Source organism: Barbus barbus (assembly GCF_936440315.1).
Source record: "Barbus barbus genome assembly, chromosome: 14".
Lineage (NCBI taxonomy): Eukaryota > Metazoa > Chordata > Actinopteri > Cypriniformes > Cyprinidae > Barbus > Barbus barbus.
In genome coordinates, this window is record NC_136742.1 from 29,398,727 (window position 1) to 29,414,672 (window position 15,946).

Here is a 15,946-nt window from a genome sequence, read left to right on the forward strand (position 1 = left end):
TCAAAATCCTAATCCTGAATAAACTCCTGAATAATTTGTCTTTATGAGAATCCGATGAGAAGTGTGATTACTGAGAAAACTGAATTACTGAGAAAACAGAAGACTTTATTATATTTATATATATCCCACTTACGGTCGATGGTGACACCGGTCTCGGGTTTGTAATTCTTATCCGACACCTGCCAAATATCGAAGGCCTCGATCGGTGAGTCTGGCAACAGCCTGAACATCAGAATGATTGTGTATGTGGAAGGCAGGCCATCAGGATGAATATATCTGTAAAAAAGTTGACAAAATTAGCCAGAGCAAAGAGGAGACATCTTCTTTGCACATTTTCTGCAGACATCAGCGCTAGCAGGTCAAAGTGAATGGATTTATTTGATCCAGTATTTTATCAGTACTTTCATATGGTAAAATAATTAAGGAAGTGTGTGGGAGAACCGTGGCTTTGAATGCTTTTGGATAGTGGGCTCTACCTGGGCAAGCAGCAGCATGCAACAAAAGCCAACAAAGCTCTCAGTTTAACCCTACAGTCCTCCAATGATTCTCTTCCACACTACTTTCACAGTGATGTCTGTACACAAGCATGCCGCCAGACTGTCATCTTAACGAACTGATTAAAAATGACCATCATTATTGTAATCTAACAAAACATTTTTCTGCAATACCAAACCACAGTATTACATACCATGTAACGTAACTGCAGTTATTTGACGAAATGGGGTGATATCTCCAAAAGCCCCCCCCCCCCCCCCCCCCCCCCCCCAAATAGCTTTGTAATAATCTACTGTTCAAAAGTTGTGATTGGTAAGACTGCATTTATTTGATCAAAAATACAGTAAAATCAGTAATGCTGTGAAATATTACATTAATAATACATTTAAAATAACTGTTTTCTATTAGAATATATTTTAAAATGTAATTTATTCCTGTGATCAAAGCTCAATTTTCAGCATCATTACTCCAGTCTTCAGTGTCACATGATCCTTCAGAAATCATTCTAATACGCTGATTTGCTGCTCAAGAAACATTTCTGATTATTATCAATGTTGAAGACAGTTGTGCTGCTTCATATTTTGTGGAAACAGGGATACACTTATTTTCAGAATTATTTGATAAATAGAAAGCTCAAAGTCTTTACAGTCTCTTTTGACCAATTTAATGCATCTTTGCTGAATAAATGTATTATAATATTTATTTTACATGTTAAAGAACCCAACATTTTGAACAGTAGCAAGCTGAAAGAAATTACTGTAAAAATACTTGAAAAGTGGTCCATATGACTCATGTCTTATAAAGCTGTTCAGCTGGTCTCATCCTTTAACATTCAAATATATCATGTCAAGACGTGTAACATTAGGTTTAATGTCAATGAACCTAAATCTTTTGGTTCTTGCATATCTCACAACGGATCACGTATAACAGTGCCTTGTTACTGATTACTTTCACTGTACGGAAAAAGCTAATCCTCTCGTTTTGTAATAGTCTCAAAGAAAGGGCACTCTTCCTTCAAAGTCTTGCTTGATGAATTGATGAGTACTAAATTGTACACAAAATCAGCATTCAGAGTCTAATCAAGAGAGGTTTGAACTCACGATGAGGGCTGGTTGAGGAAAGCGTTCTTGTGGAGCCTGTAGGCGGTGTAGCTGTTGAAGGAACCGGGTTCCATAGAGACACCCTTGGTACTAGCGTACATCTTCTCAGTCAGATTGAAAGCTTCCAGCATTCTGAATCCTGGGAAAGCGTATCAGTCATGTTAGTGTGGTCAACAAACATAAACACATGCATTACACTACCATTCAAAAGATTTTGCATTCAGCAAGGATGCATTCAATTGATCAAAAGTGACAGTAAAGACATTTATATTGTTACAGCAGATTTCCATTTCAAATAAATGCTGTACTTTTGAACTTTCAATTCATCTAACAATCCGGGGGTGGGGGGGTTTTGACCTGAACTTCAGAAATGTTTTGCCTCACAGGAATAAATTACATCCTAAAATATATTCAAATACAAAACAGTTCCTTTAAAGTGCAATAATATTTCATAATATTACTGTTTTTACTGTATTTTCGATCAAATAAATGCAGCCTCGGTGAAACATTAAACATTAAAACTTTGTGCAATGCATAAAACACATGCCCACCTGGTGATGTGAATCCATTTACATAGATCAATGGGCAGCCTGTGGAAGCAAAACGTAAACACATTAATTTAAGGTTCGAACAGATCAGCTGTAAAAGTTCTCTTACAGGTGTCATATGCCAAATACCACAAACTCACTGGATGTTGCAGTTTCACAGATGAACGTGACCAGGTTGTCCTGAATGGTGGCGAAGGCATCGAAGTCGTCCACCACAAAGACGTGGCGCTCGCTCGGTTTGCTGGCAATGTTCTGCAATTCGACGAAGTCCACGTCAGCCACGCCAACCACAAACACACTGTAACCTGAAACAGCACATCCTACATTAGCACATTCATCTTAACGTGACCATATTGAAAGTATAAGTGAAGTACTCTTATATGAAAATAGACATAATTAGGTTGTGTGCCTTTAAAGATTGTCAAAGCTCTGCATACATCACTCATCAGCTTTTGAATAGGTGTTGATGTGGTCATAGGGTTATGAGCTCATGTCATAACCTTTAAAGTTCAGCAGTGAGTCATACCAGCTTGCTGTAGCTTGGCAGCATTCTTGTTCACTTCATCTTGAGAACGTCCATCTGTTACAGCCACCACAACCTTCGGGACGTTTCTCCTCATTCCACTGTCTAGAGTGAAGACCTTCTCGTACACGTGCTTCAGAGCCACGCCTGGGATGTTAAAAGAGAGGAAACATTAACAATACTCTTGCCTCATAAGTTTAACAAATATATATCTGTCTATATTCCAGTCACTGCTAATTCTTCACAGTAAACTTGGCCAAAATCTACTCAACATCAATACAAATTAAAAAATTTATCTGTCAAGAAATGTTCAAGTCAGATTTCACCTCAAAGTTAAAATAAATAAAACTTAAGGAAAAAATATCTATAAATTATTTACATGTATACAATTATAAAAATAATAATTAAAATTATTATTAATTATAAATAATTTAAGAAAAAAATTTATAAATAATAATACAAATTATAAAAACATACAGTATAATGGTTATTTTACGATGTATAAAAATGTATTTAAAAAAATGTATTAATTAAGATTATTTTGTAATGACAATACGCAATACAATAAGCGCTACAAAACTATGAGCTTACAACATAGGCACGTTTGCTGTACTAAACTTAACTGATGCTGATTAGAATTTAAAAATTTCAAGTAAATAAAAAAGAATGATAAAATATAGACCCTTTTTGTGCCGATGCCACAATTATGTCACAGCGCTAGCTGGAGGCAAAACAAAGGGAAAACTGGAGGCAGCCCATTCAAACCAGCGCAGATTCAGCTATATAAGGAGCATAAAATATCATCTTGTTGTAATGTTGGGTGCCAGAATTGACATAATACAGGCTCCAATTTGAAATTTTGTCACACACCTGCTGCCACTGCCTGACAAAAAAACCGTCGACAGCTGCGATTAATTGCGATAAACCGAGCGGACTGGACAGAAACGATCGTCAAAAATGCTTGCGTTTGCAGCGCACATTTCTTATCAGAAAAGGTTCAATAAAGTATTGTCTTTTGTTGTTATGGATTATGGTTTGTGTTGCGTGTCGAAAGATTTCTTATGCATCTCATGACTATGTCGTGTATGAAATAATGTCTGTGTGCATGTGTGTAAAACAACAAACTGACGATTTATATGCTTAATCATCTGTAATATACATTGTTGTGATTGATAGTGGCTTGAATTTCTAAGAACTTGGTAAGAAAGAATAATCAAACACAGAAAGTTCAAAATTAGTTTCTGGAATTTTTATTTCTAGAAAATATTCACATCTTACTTTAAATGTACTGTATGTAAAGTATTGTAAAGGTACTGAAATGTCATCGTAAACTTAACTTACATCATTTACAGGATGTATGTACTTTAAAATAATCTTCAAATAGCCTAATATATCCATCACATTGGATGTTTAACTTCCTTTTTGTATTTTGGCCCAGTTCACTCTCATGTAGCCGTAAAAATAGTTGCCTGCTGAAATTTAAATATATATATATATATATATATATATATATATATATATATACACATCTTCATGACTAGATAGACACAGGTGAGTTTCTGTTTACGACACGTTAGGTTTCTCTATAGATGTAAGTCACTCAACCGGAAGTGATCCTATCAGATCATCCATCCTTTAAGTGAGTACAGGTCCGTTAAAGTTAACTTATTTAAATAACAGTCACGGTCCTGCACAGTGAGTGATCTTACATATGCAGGTAAAATCAGATTTTTGTAGACTAATTGTTAACAAAAAAAAAACTTCAGAGTTTCTGCCTCCACCTAAGCTCCGCCCACAGAAAAACGTCACAATGTTTACTAAGAGAAAAAGTTGTACTAAAGTTGTAATAAAATACGACCCAGACATTTCGTGTAAGATTAAATTTTTGAGGAAAGTGTATTTACATGAAATGGGCTGTGTCAGGTGTGGTTGAGTGATACCTGTCTTGGTGTTTCCTCCTCTGTAGCGGATGAGCTTCAGAGCAGAAAGTGCGGTGCCTTTATCGTTATATGCGTTGAGTTTGAACTCTGTCTTTGCATCGTCACTGTACTGCACGAATGAAACCTTTGACACAAACATATAGCAATATGATTAAACAGTAACAATGATTCAGCAATGGAATATATCTGACCCAGAGATGATTGGATTTGTCAAACTAGATTTTGCATTTCTCAAAGTCACAAACAAGTCGCAATACCTGCATTCCCGATGGGCCGATGACGTCAAAGGCACCAACGACGCTGAAGACAAACTGGACCACTTTGCTAAAACTATCATCTCCGATACTCCAGGAGCCATCGATGAGGAAAACCACATCTGCCTTTGCTCCTTTGCATACTGAGAACACAAAAACAACTCAATGAACTGCAGCACGCAAGAACAGCTCTTGTTTCTAATTAAACTTTTACACAAGAGCGGAAAAAGGGTAATGAAATCTCACTAACAAACACAATCGCTGAAAAAAACAAATCTAATGAACTTCCATGTTGTAATTACTGTCATAACTGGTCACACTTATATTATATATATATATATTTTAAATGATACTTGTATTTTTCAATCACACAATTGGCAGCTACATGGTCCTCTCCACGTCATCAAGCAATGTTCTCAGCTTTTCGAAAATTGTCTCTCCTAAGTTTATAATCCTAGGTGGATTAGTCCACGTCTTTCCGTACTTAAATCCAGCTGACTCCTCTGGAGTGGAAACCATTGCATATTGAAGCATTTGTCCACTTGTAGGCTTCTCGTGTGATGAATAAACAGGTTTTGAAAGTGGTCCAGCATGAATTTAGGAATCTTTTTTTTATTGAAGATAAAAAGAAAGAATCCGTATTTTATTAGCAGAAGGATTTTCTCCAAGGCTTTAAAACTGATATTAATTTGATCCAAACTCATTCTAAAGAAGCAGATCTACAGCATGTTTGCAATGCATGTATCCATAAAAGCTCTGGACATTTTATTCTACTGTTTCCAAACCGCTCTTTGCAATCTAATTACAAACACGAGTTTTACATTTTCTGAAGAAAACGTGAGTGCTGCTTGCCAGTGGAAACCTTCTGCCACAAAAACTGAAAATCAACATGATAAATGAAATATGTGTTTCTTAAGCAGCGGCTGAAGGCCCTTACCCGCCCAGCCGGGTGGAATAGTGGGTGGCGGAGGGGGAGTGGGTGGTTTTGTTGGCACAGGTGTGGGTTTAACACCTAGAGGAACCAAAAGTCAGAACGCATCATTGTTCAAATTCAGCAGGCGGATGAATATCTGCTAATTCCGGGATAAAGCCTGAACTCACGGGTGCGTTCTCTGGTACTGACTCCGGGCCCCTCTAGATTGGGTGTCTGGACAAACACAGTGGCATTGTAGAGGGAGTCTGGACTCAAACCTTCGAAACAGTACTGACTCTGGCCCGCAGTGATGGTCATCTCCTGCTGACCTTTAGCCGCCGCTGCAAACAGATCAAACAATAGTACCACCATATCAAAACATACAACAGTATTTAGTATTCTAAGGTGTTTCAAAGAGAAACCAATCAATTACAGCCCAAAAACTTTGTATTTTCTTGGCAGCATTAGTAATACTTTGAGTATTTTTGAATTTGGTTAATCTCCCATGAGCTCCTTTAGAGCTGTAATCCATAAGAGCAAGCAACCCTTTATTAGTAAGTGAACACAGAGGAGGCTTTAAATACTTTGTCCAAGTAAATAATCTAGACAAATTAAAAATGTTAAAAGCAGGGTTGCTGTAGTTTCCAAAACAGAAACCAAAAACAACTAGTTATATACCAGGGTTATTACAGTTAACTGAAACATAACTATATAAAAAAAATGTGTTATTTAAAGTAAATGACAGAAGAAATAAAATATAAAATGTTTTATTTCAGCTGATGTTTCAAATAAAAACATCTCATTTTAATTTAACTTCATTTTAACTTGATGTGAACTAAAGTAAAACTAAACAAAAATTGAAATTAAACTTTATAGACATATATAAAAAATAAACTAAAATAAAAATTGTGTGCTTTAACCAAAAATTTAATTTAATTTAAAATTAAAACAGAAAATATACAAATTCAAAATATTAATAAAAATCTATAATAGAATCTCAATGATACTAAAATAACAGTGTTATATACTACCATTAAAAATTTGGGGTCTTTGAGATTTTTTTTTATATAATTTCTTAAGTCTCTTCTGCTCAGCATTTATTTGACCAACAAATACAGTAAAAACAATAATATTGTGAAATATTATTACAACTGCTAATAATGATTTTCTATTTGAATGTATTTTAAAATACAATTTATTTTTGTGATGAATTGCTTGAATGCATTTGTGCTGCTCAATATTTTTGTGGAAACTGTGATACATTATAAAGTCTTCACTGTCACTTTTAATCAGTTTAATGCATCTTTTCCTTTCTAATATATAAATAAATTAGTTAAAACCATGTGACTGACCCCAAACATTTGACTGGAAGTGCATACATAATGAGAGATAGTAAATGAAAGCATCCTGAGTTTGACTCACGGTCCAGAGGGTTCAGCTTGATTCTGTATGAAGTGGCGGCACGGTGAGGTGCCCATCTGATGCAGAACCTGTCGTAGCCAACATCGTATGTCTCCAGGTTGGTCACATTGAGGTACACTGAAAGGTCAAGACAGAAATGTTGCACTCAAATTATAAATCTTGCTGAGTAGCATTAAACCAACAATGCACAAATATATATATAAACATCTGAAAGCATACAAGTTGTTCCTTGTCCCGTGAGAGGTTTGCTGACACCGCCATCGTATTGGGCGTACACCTGAACATCATACGTTGTGCCGGGAAGCAGATTATGTAGGGTATAGCTGGTGACGTCACCAACAAACACCTCCAAAGACTCATCTTTATCTGAAGGAAGAATGGCAAAAAAACATTTAGCAAATGACATGCATTCATGAATCCTCGACAGAAAGAAAACAGGGTTTTAAAACTGATTTTAAACAGCATGCAGTGATCTCACACTACTGCGGTATTTGGTACCTGTTGGTTGATAAACTAGTTTGTAGCCCAAGACCGGAGCTGGAGCTGGATCCCAGGACACACGGAAGCGTGTGTACCACTCGTCTGAGACACGCAGGTTCTGAGGTGCCAACAGGCCGACTGAACATAAGATCCAAAGTAAGTAAGACTTGTGGTAAAAAAAACCTTATAATAAGAATTACACAGATATACAGTAATGTTTTAGTTGTGCTGAGCTTATGCCAACGCAAACACAGTTTTCCAAACTCTCCACCATGCCCTACCAGCAATTAATTACTCATATACTCCTTTAACACTTAAGAATGTCTTAGGGTTGAGAGTTGCAGTTTTGGGGAAGTTACTTGTACTTACTACTTATTATCATGAACTAAAATGAAAACTAATTCAAAATATAAATAACAACAATAATAGCAAATAAATAATACTAAACTGACTTATATAACACTTATAATTAAGATAATTATCATTTAAAGTAGCACAATTCTTATTAAAACAGCTGAAAGCTATTTAAAAATGCATTAAACAAGTAATGTTGCAACTTTTAGGTAGTTACTCCAAAACATACTAGCTGCATTCCAAATGATGCACTATATACTATATGCACTAATACACTATGTACTCAACCATGTAGTGTATGAATTATATAAGTTTATCTTGTCATTCATAATCGGAGTCTGATAGCCACTGGCGGTGCACAATTTATTTATTTTTTCATAGCTCACATTATTAACACTACAAAACCTCATGGAATAGTGCATAAGTCCGTGATTTGGGATGCGATTTGTATAGCAATCACAGAAAATGCATCCAAAGGTGAGAAATCAAAGCAGTACATGTTTTGCGAGAGCAGTTTGTGTGGCTTACGTGTTTTTCCATTTCCGTTTAGGGATCCGCCAGGTCCCTCAGGATAAACTGCCGTAACTGTGATGTTGTAGGGGGTGTCAGGAAGCAGATTTTGAAGGATAGCGTTATTTCTGTTGCCGGGAACAACAGTCTGCAGAGAAAACCATCAAATTTTTGGCTGAATAACCACACCCAATTATCAATTCAGACTTTGGTTTCTTCAGAATAATGTGCACTGATGAATCATGTACAGTGCATTTTTTTGTTTATGTTCACTTCATGTTGTAGACCTAAATGTAGTGCAGATAGAAAGTATCCTTAAATGAAAAGTATTGAAGGAGTGAATAACTAAATATATACGTTTACTCACAAATTCTGTGATGGGATCTCCAGTCAACGGAGCATACGCGATCTTATATTGTTGTACGGGACCCTCAGCGTGATCCCAGCCGATGCTAATCGTGCTTGTGGTGGTTTCGAAGACCCTCATGTTCCTGGGTCCAGCTCGTGGTACTGCAAAAAATAAATAAATATGCATGGATTAATTCACAATGAGATCTATAACATGCATTTAATAAACAGAGTGAATTTCCATTTCATGCCATAAAGCATCAGTTTTAAAGATGTAGCTCACATGTTTTTCCTTTTCCGTCAATTCCTGGGCCTTCTCCATCAGCATATACCGCCATCACATTTACAGAGTACGGTGTATCCGGGACGAGCTGATCCAAGAAAGCACTGTTGATGTTGCCAGGAACAAGAACCTGTGGAGAAGACCATCATTTAGATATCACAAAGATAAGTATATTCACAAACATCCACTGTATGACAACCCAGCACAGACATTACCAATCTGGCAAAGCGAATATACATAATGACGTCAATGTTAAACCCCTGTTTAGATTAGCGGAGCTAGATAACATTTCCAAATAGATATGTAATGCAAACAGATGTGCTCATGGAGTTAAATGCTACATAAATACTGTCGGATCAGTGTAATTGCCGCCAGGGAGCGGCGGAAGCCGAAGAGAGACTGGATTGGGGGGTGACGGGGAAACCCCATCAGCTACCTGTCAACACGCTGCAGGATTATCACCCCATCTGCTCATTTGTAGGCTTCACATCACTGATGGCAGCTGCATACTTTCCATACACCAACGCTTATGACAGAATCTGTTCTGGCACAAACTGATGGGTTTGACAAATATGGGTCAGCATGCAGGATATGAAAATTTCTCTTTTGTGTCCCAACTTGTTTTGTTTGGTTATGCAGGGAGACTTGTGAGCCTGAGAGACTCTATACAGTTCTCTCTATGGCAAACACAGCAATAGATGCCCAAAAGCAAACACGTAGGTGCTAAATATCCTGAGTAGTGACTTTAATTAACGACACAACTAACTTAAAATACCTTGAGAGAAGCAAAAACAAAAACTAGTTTTCAGTTGTTCAATAGCTAACTACGTTGTCCATTATGTAGCATTGGATCTTAAATGAGAATACTACATTGCCAAGCAAGCTGAGGCAATAAACAGACACGTTATCCTAAAATACCCCCCCTCTCTCTTTCTCTGAAGTAGTATTGGAAAGTCTAATTAATTTGACTAAATCGATTCAGATGGTTTGTTGTAGCAATGAACTTGTTCAAATAAACAGATTCGCAGATTCATATGAGTCATCCCCCAGTAGGGTTCACAAAAGCCATTTTACTTGCTGTAGTTTAATAAATATTTAGTTAAATATGTCAGTTTATCATTTTGTTTTCAATTCATTGTCTTTGTTTTGGGTTTATTAGCTGCATTTTGTGTAAATTTACGTGTTTGAGTTAATTGAGGTCCTTGTTGGTTTTTATTATATAGTCTAAAAACTATCTGAAATGACGTGCCCCCTTTTAAAGTTTTAATGTCGTGAGCTACTGTTTTTTGTTTTTTTGTACTTTGTTTAGTGTGGCTAACAATTTTTTTTAAAGTTGATGCTTGACGGCAGATTAACTATCAATTGATTGCATTCTGATTGGATAAGCTGTGTCCAAAATTGCTGAAAACCCTTCAACCAATATTTCATATAGTGTTCCTGTACCTCAATTGGCAGAGAATGATGCTAAATCACTGATTTTCAGGAAACACACATGCATTTAATGTATATTAAACATATTACTTATGCATAAAAGTGTCCCTAAAATGCTTAAAAGTAAATAAGCACAACTGTGCATCACTCACAGACTCAAGCGGTCGGATCCCACTCAGTGGGGTGTAGGTAACCCTGTACTGCTGCACCTGGCCCGAGGCGGGTTCCCAGCGCACATTCAGACTGTTGGGAGTTGGGTTGTAGACCTGGATATTCCGGGGTGGGACTCTTGGAACTGTGAAAGAGGGTGAAAGTGTGTTGAATAAGAAGCCACAAAACAGCAGAGTGAGAACAAGGAATTTACAGAACAGCACACAGAAGCGTTTTAACAGGAGAAAGCTCAGTAAAGTTCAGGAATGAATGCTGAGCGAAGCATTCGACAGCGGTGCAGACGGGTTTTATGGTGAAAGTGCCAAAAAGGAAAGGCAGGTGGTGGGGGGGGGCATTTAGGGTTGATGCTAAAACTGCTTAGTATACGCTTTTTAAACCGAAGCAGATGTGACTATTCCTTCAGAAATCTCTTAAAAACTCTCCAACATGAGTTCAAAGGATCCTGTTTCTTTCAGTGAAACTCACTAGCATAAATAAAAAACTCAAGCATCCTAATCCTGTAGTTGTTGCTCTGTGTATACAATTTAGTAGTGTGCTAACATAAAACCCATTTTTAGCATTTATACAAACATGCATAAATTGTTGAGAGTTGAAAAGCATATAAAACCCATTTGCTAGACTGTTTCGAGTGGCTGCTTAGGGTGGTCAAAATCTTTTCACTGCTGCTGTGTAGTTGCTGAGGAGTTTTGGTGAAATGTTTGGTCCAAGTCTAAAAATAAGACTTGGGTCCCTCCCTTTTAAGCCTGGCTCACACTACAGGGGTTTTAAAATCCTAAACGATAATGAAATCTGGCTGCAGCACACACATAAGGAGAATCTTCGCAGATTTTTTCCCCTCAAATCTTAAACATGCACACACTACAAGATTTAAATATGGTGGCGCATCCCACACTACAAGATATTATTAAGATTATCATGTCAGACGGAGCACCTCACGTGATCTCACGCAGCAGCCTGTCAGCATGGTTTACATGTTAGCTAGCGTTCTAGCAGCTTTCTGCACTCACCCGGTACGTTCAAAACTGAGGCGATTTCACCCCAGTGCTTCTCTTTCTCCTCACGGTTGTGATACGTTTTCGACACATTATACAGACAGTGTTACTACAAAACTTCAAGAAGCCGTTTCCTCCGTCTCCACTATCCAACGGAGCCGTACAGCAGCTGTTTTGCAGTCGTGCATTGGCTATTGTGAAAGAACTGACATAATCATATAGCCGTCATCATCCCGATTTAAATCCGAAATATCAAACATGTTTGATATGATCCGATTTGTGTGCGAGCAGATCGGGAGGTGCAAGGTTCGATCTGTGAAAGCCTAACATTACCAGATAATCCACGCCAAACATCGGGACCGATCGAGGTGCTCGACTAGATTTTTCCTCCGATTCTCGGGAGGAGGAAATCGGGCCTAAATCGGGCAAAAAATCCTGTAGTGTGAGCCAGGCTTTAGGGTGCTTTCACACTAGCACTTTTGGTGCGCACCCTGGTTCGATTGACGTCAGAGTCCACTTAAAAAGGGTGGTCTGGGATACGGTTCAAGTGAACTCCGGTACGGTTCGTGGTTGATGTGAACGCAAACGTATCAAATCACAGAAGTGAACTGCTATTAATCCCGTATTATTTGATAAAAATGTGTAACTCGCTTTCCTGACACGCAGCAAGCAGAAAGCTCTAATTTCTGTTCGCTTTCAGCGTTCTTCAGAACATTTGCAGTATATTTGTAAGACAGATGTAAGTGCTTTATGCAGGCTTTGTAAACAAAATAAACGGTTCAAAAACGTAAATATATAAAAGTGCAGAGAACAATCTTATGCATTTTGCCGCCTTCTCCCGCGCCGTCATTACTAAGCAACAGGGTAAACAGCTGCTGGCTTGATGACGCAAACGAACCGCAGTTCGGACCCAAATAAAATAATATGAAAGCAGTCCAGCGGGGGCAGGGGGATGGGGGAGCAATCGAACTCGGGTTCGGACCAGACAATCGAATCAAGTGTGAAAGCTAGGGTTGGCCAAATTTGATTTTTTTTTTTTTTTTGATTATTCATAATTATTAGTAATTATTAGTCTTTTTTTTTGACAGTTCTGCAGCTGTTACCTGAATGGGATGAATTTGTATTATTATTTTATTAATTTGCTTAAATTAGGGCTACATTTATTTGTCCCATTTTTATCTAAATAATTTAGGATTTTTAAAAACTTTTTAAAATGCCAAATTGTATATGACATTTTTGATTATTTATTATGTATATATTTATGATTAATATAAACGATAAATTAATAAATAGGGTCTGACATTAATTATAATCTATTAATTAATCTGTCTAATAATGTCTAAAAATATAATAATTATGTTCACCAATCTCTGATAATGTATGGAATATTACATTAACAGACTATCCAAATTTTAATAAAACAATAGACCTATACCTTGAACCACAAGTACAACTTACGTGTCTGTCCTTTCTCAGACTGTCGGAGACCCTCTCCCTCTGGATAAACAGGAACCACAGTCACTGTATAGACCGTATCGGACAGAAGGTTCCTTAGGACTGTGTTGGTGGTGCCTCCAGAAACTTGCTCCTGTTGACGTTTGAAATTTAAACAAAGTTATTGAAGATCAGCTGCCTGTCTGGAAAGAGTTGAGCCTCTTCCGTAGATCAGCTCTTACCATGTCTTCAGCACCACCAGTTGCTGGGACGTAGAAGATTCGATACTGCCGGACGTTACCTTCGGCGGGCTCCCAGCGCACCTTCAATGAGCTGGTTGTGGGATCAGTGACCTGCAGGTTCTTTACTCCACCCAGAGGCTCTGAGAATTGCGAGAATTGAAATTAAGCATGCTGCGTGCTAAGGGAGTAACATCCAAATTTGTCATTGCAGATACGCACTTGTTTTTCCATTCTCTGACTGTTTCTTTCCTTCATCATCGGGATATACTGGTACTACAGTGACCCTGTACTCTGTGTCTGGTTGTAGGTTTCTCAGAATAGTATTGGTGGACATTCCCGACACTTGGGTCTGAAGAGCACATCAGTACAGACAAACAGTTAATAACAAGCAAACCAAATGGACAAACTTGACAAAAATTGTCATTTAATTAATTACCATGCTTGAAGCACCACCGGCAACAGGCACGTAGATGACGTTGTACTGACGAACATCTCCATCTGCTGGGTCCCATCGCACTCTCAAAGAGTTCACAGTTGGGTCTGTCACCTGGAGGTTCTTCACACTTCCCAAAGGTTCTGCATTAATAAAAACAGACATGTTGAACTCAGGCAATAAACAGCGATCCCTCATAGAGGCAGATGACTTCTCCATCCCGAAATTGCAAGTTACAAACATCTTGACTTACTTGTCTTTCCATTTTCTGACTGACGTTTTCCTTCCACGTCATTTTCATACATAGGTAACAATGTGACCTTGTACACTGTGTTAGCATTGAGATTACGTAGGACGGTGCTTGTTGTGCCACCGGAAACTAGTTCCTGATAGCAAAAACAAGAGATTTGATCACATAATGTGGAACGTCCCTTCATATAAACCATTAGAAGTTACCTCATCACATCTTACCATCTTCTCACTGTCTCCAGGCTGCGGGACATAGAAAACCTTGTAATTGCGAGGGTTTCCGTCAGCATGCTCCCATCGCACATTTAGAGTGCTGCTGGTGGGATCGGTAACCTGAAGGTTGCGAACTCCACCCAATGGTCCTGAAAAGCACGGATACGTGAACTTTAATACCATAGCCAGACATTTCAATTTGTGGCCAAGTTTATTCAAAGGTGCACTATGGTATGTCTTCACAATGAACTCACTTGTTCTTCCATTCTCAGAAAGAGGTTTGCCTTCCATCTCATGATATACTGGCACCACAGTCACAGTGTAGGTTGTGTCGGGCTCCAAGTTCTTCAGAACAGTGGAGGTTGTGGTTCCAGAGACTTGATCCTGCAAGACAGCAGTGTTTCAATAAATATATACAACCTGTTTGCAACTCTAGAATGGAAAGTCAGCACTGATTGTAGAGCTTGGCAATGCTTTACAGGTGTAATTTGTATAACAAGCACATTTTGTGAAATTTACATATGGAAGAACAAATTATTTATATAATAAGTTCAAAACATCCCTTTACAAGTTTCAAAACCAAGTCAAAATAAGTGTACCACATTCTCACCACTTCTTGATCTTGGCTTCCGGCGGCAACGTAAATGACGATGTATTCCCGCACATTGCCTTCCGCCGGCTCCCAGCGTACGTTCAAGGTGCTGATAGTTGGATCTGTTACCTGTAGGTTCCTCACGCTGCCCAAAGGTTCTAAGGAAACAACAACAAAGTTGACTCAAGATTGACGAAATGTGTCCAAACCTTCTTCAGATACTTATATACAACTTCTCAGTGAGACTGATGTCATTTTGGAGTCACTTACTAGTCTTTCCCTTCTGAGCGAGTTGAGGTCCATCTCCTTCAGCGTACACTGGCAAAACAGTCACTGTGTACATGGTGTCTGGCAGGAGTTTACTCAGCACTAATGTTGTGGTGCTCTCAGACACTTGTTCCTGAAAGAATATAGAAAATGGAACTCAGTACACTATAGCTTCTTCAAACACATTCCAACTAAGGAACCCTAGTTTGTTTTAACAAAGACTGGTTGCACAAGGTCTACCCATTTAAAGAGATAAAGAAAACTAAACTTTTAAACTAAAAGAAAACTGAACTCTCTCTTTGTAGCTTGCCAAACAGATTGTTTTCACAGTTTACTCCAGCTCCGACTAAACATTAGTTCTCCCAGTTGTAAACTTTCCCGCAGGTTTTTCAGCATAATGAGAATTCAACTAGAGTTTCATTACATCACTCTCTCATCTCTGGTTCTCAAAGGAAGACTATGTCTATATACATCTGTCTGCAAGCTATGCCATTAGATTTTAGAGAGATTTCTAATTTTGACATCAACGCTGTATACACTTTGTATACACTGTATACAACACACTTTGAAATATTCAGATATTCCTACCATGAGCTCAGTTCCTCCGTTGGTGGGCACGTATAACACTTTGTATCCCTGCACGTTCCCGTCGGCGGCGTCCCATGTGGCAGTGAGTGTTGTGAAGGTGGGATCAATGAGACGGAGGTTTTGAACACCTCCAAGAGGCACTAGATGGAGATAGACAATAGTTT

At 38.1% G+C, this 15,946-nt stretch overlaps 1 protein-coding gene across 1 annotated transcript in view; it reads right to left on the reverse strand.

Moving 5' to 3' along the window:
* LOC306880612 (collagen alpha-1(XII) chain-like) overlaps positions 1 to 15,946 on the reverse strand; it is a 76,061-nt gene that overhangs the window by 21,772 nt on the left and 38,343 nt on the right. The window contains exons 35-60 of the mRNA XM_079434244.1: positions 15,783 to 15,922; positions 15,198 to 15,327; positions 14,946 to 15,085; positions 14,590 to 14,719; positions 14,345 to 14,484; positions 14,127 to 14,259; positions 13,877 to 14,016; positions 13,660 to 13,789; positions 13,441 to 13,580; positions 13,223 to 13,352; positions 10,754 to 10,896; positions 9,171 to 9,300; positions 8,907 to 9,049; positions 8,558 to 8,687; positions 7,694 to 7,813; positions 7,415 to 7,561; positions 7,196 to 7,312; positions 5,962 to 6,114; positions 5,798 to 5,872; positions 4,864 to 5,003; positions 4,607 to 4,730; positions 2,670 to 2,813; positions 2,284 to 2,448; positions 2,147 to 2,185; positions 1,596 to 1,734; positions 134 to 276 (exon numbers count right to left, since the gene is read on the reverse strand). Of these exons, the coding sequence (XP_079290370.1) occupies positions 134 to 276; positions 1,596 to 1,734; positions 2,147 to 2,185; positions 2,284 to 2,448; positions 2,670 to 2,813; positions 4,607 to 4,730; positions 4,864 to 5,003; positions 5,798 to 5,872; positions 5,962 to 6,114; positions 7,196 to 7,312; positions 7,415 to 7,561; positions 7,694 to 7,813; positions 8,558 to 8,687; positions 8,907 to 9,049; positions 9,171 to 9,300; positions 10,754 to 10,896; positions 13,223 to 13,352; positions 13,441 to 13,580; positions 13,660 to 13,789; positions 13,877 to 14,016; positions 14,127 to 14,259; positions 14,345 to 14,484; positions 14,590 to 14,719; positions 14,946 to 15,085; positions 15,198 to 15,327; positions 15,783 to 15,922 (3,405 nt within the window). The remainder of the gene's footprint in view (positions 1 to 133; positions 277 to 1,595; positions 1,735 to 2,146; positions 2,186 to 2,283; positions 2,449 to 2,669; positions 2,814 to 4,606; positions 4,731 to 4,863; positions 5,004 to 5,797; positions 5,873 to 5,961; positions 6,115 to 7,195; positions 7,313 to 7,414; positions 7,562 to 7,693; positions 7,814 to 8,557; positions 8,688 to 8,906; positions 9,050 to 9,170; positions 9,301 to 10,753; positions 10,897 to 13,222; positions 13,353 to 13,440; positions 13,581 to 13,659; positions 13,790 to 13,876; positions 14,017 to 14,126; positions 14,260 to 14,344; positions 14,485 to 14,589; positions 14,720 to 14,945; positions 15,086 to 15,197; positions 15,328 to 15,782; positions 15,923 to 15,946) is intronic.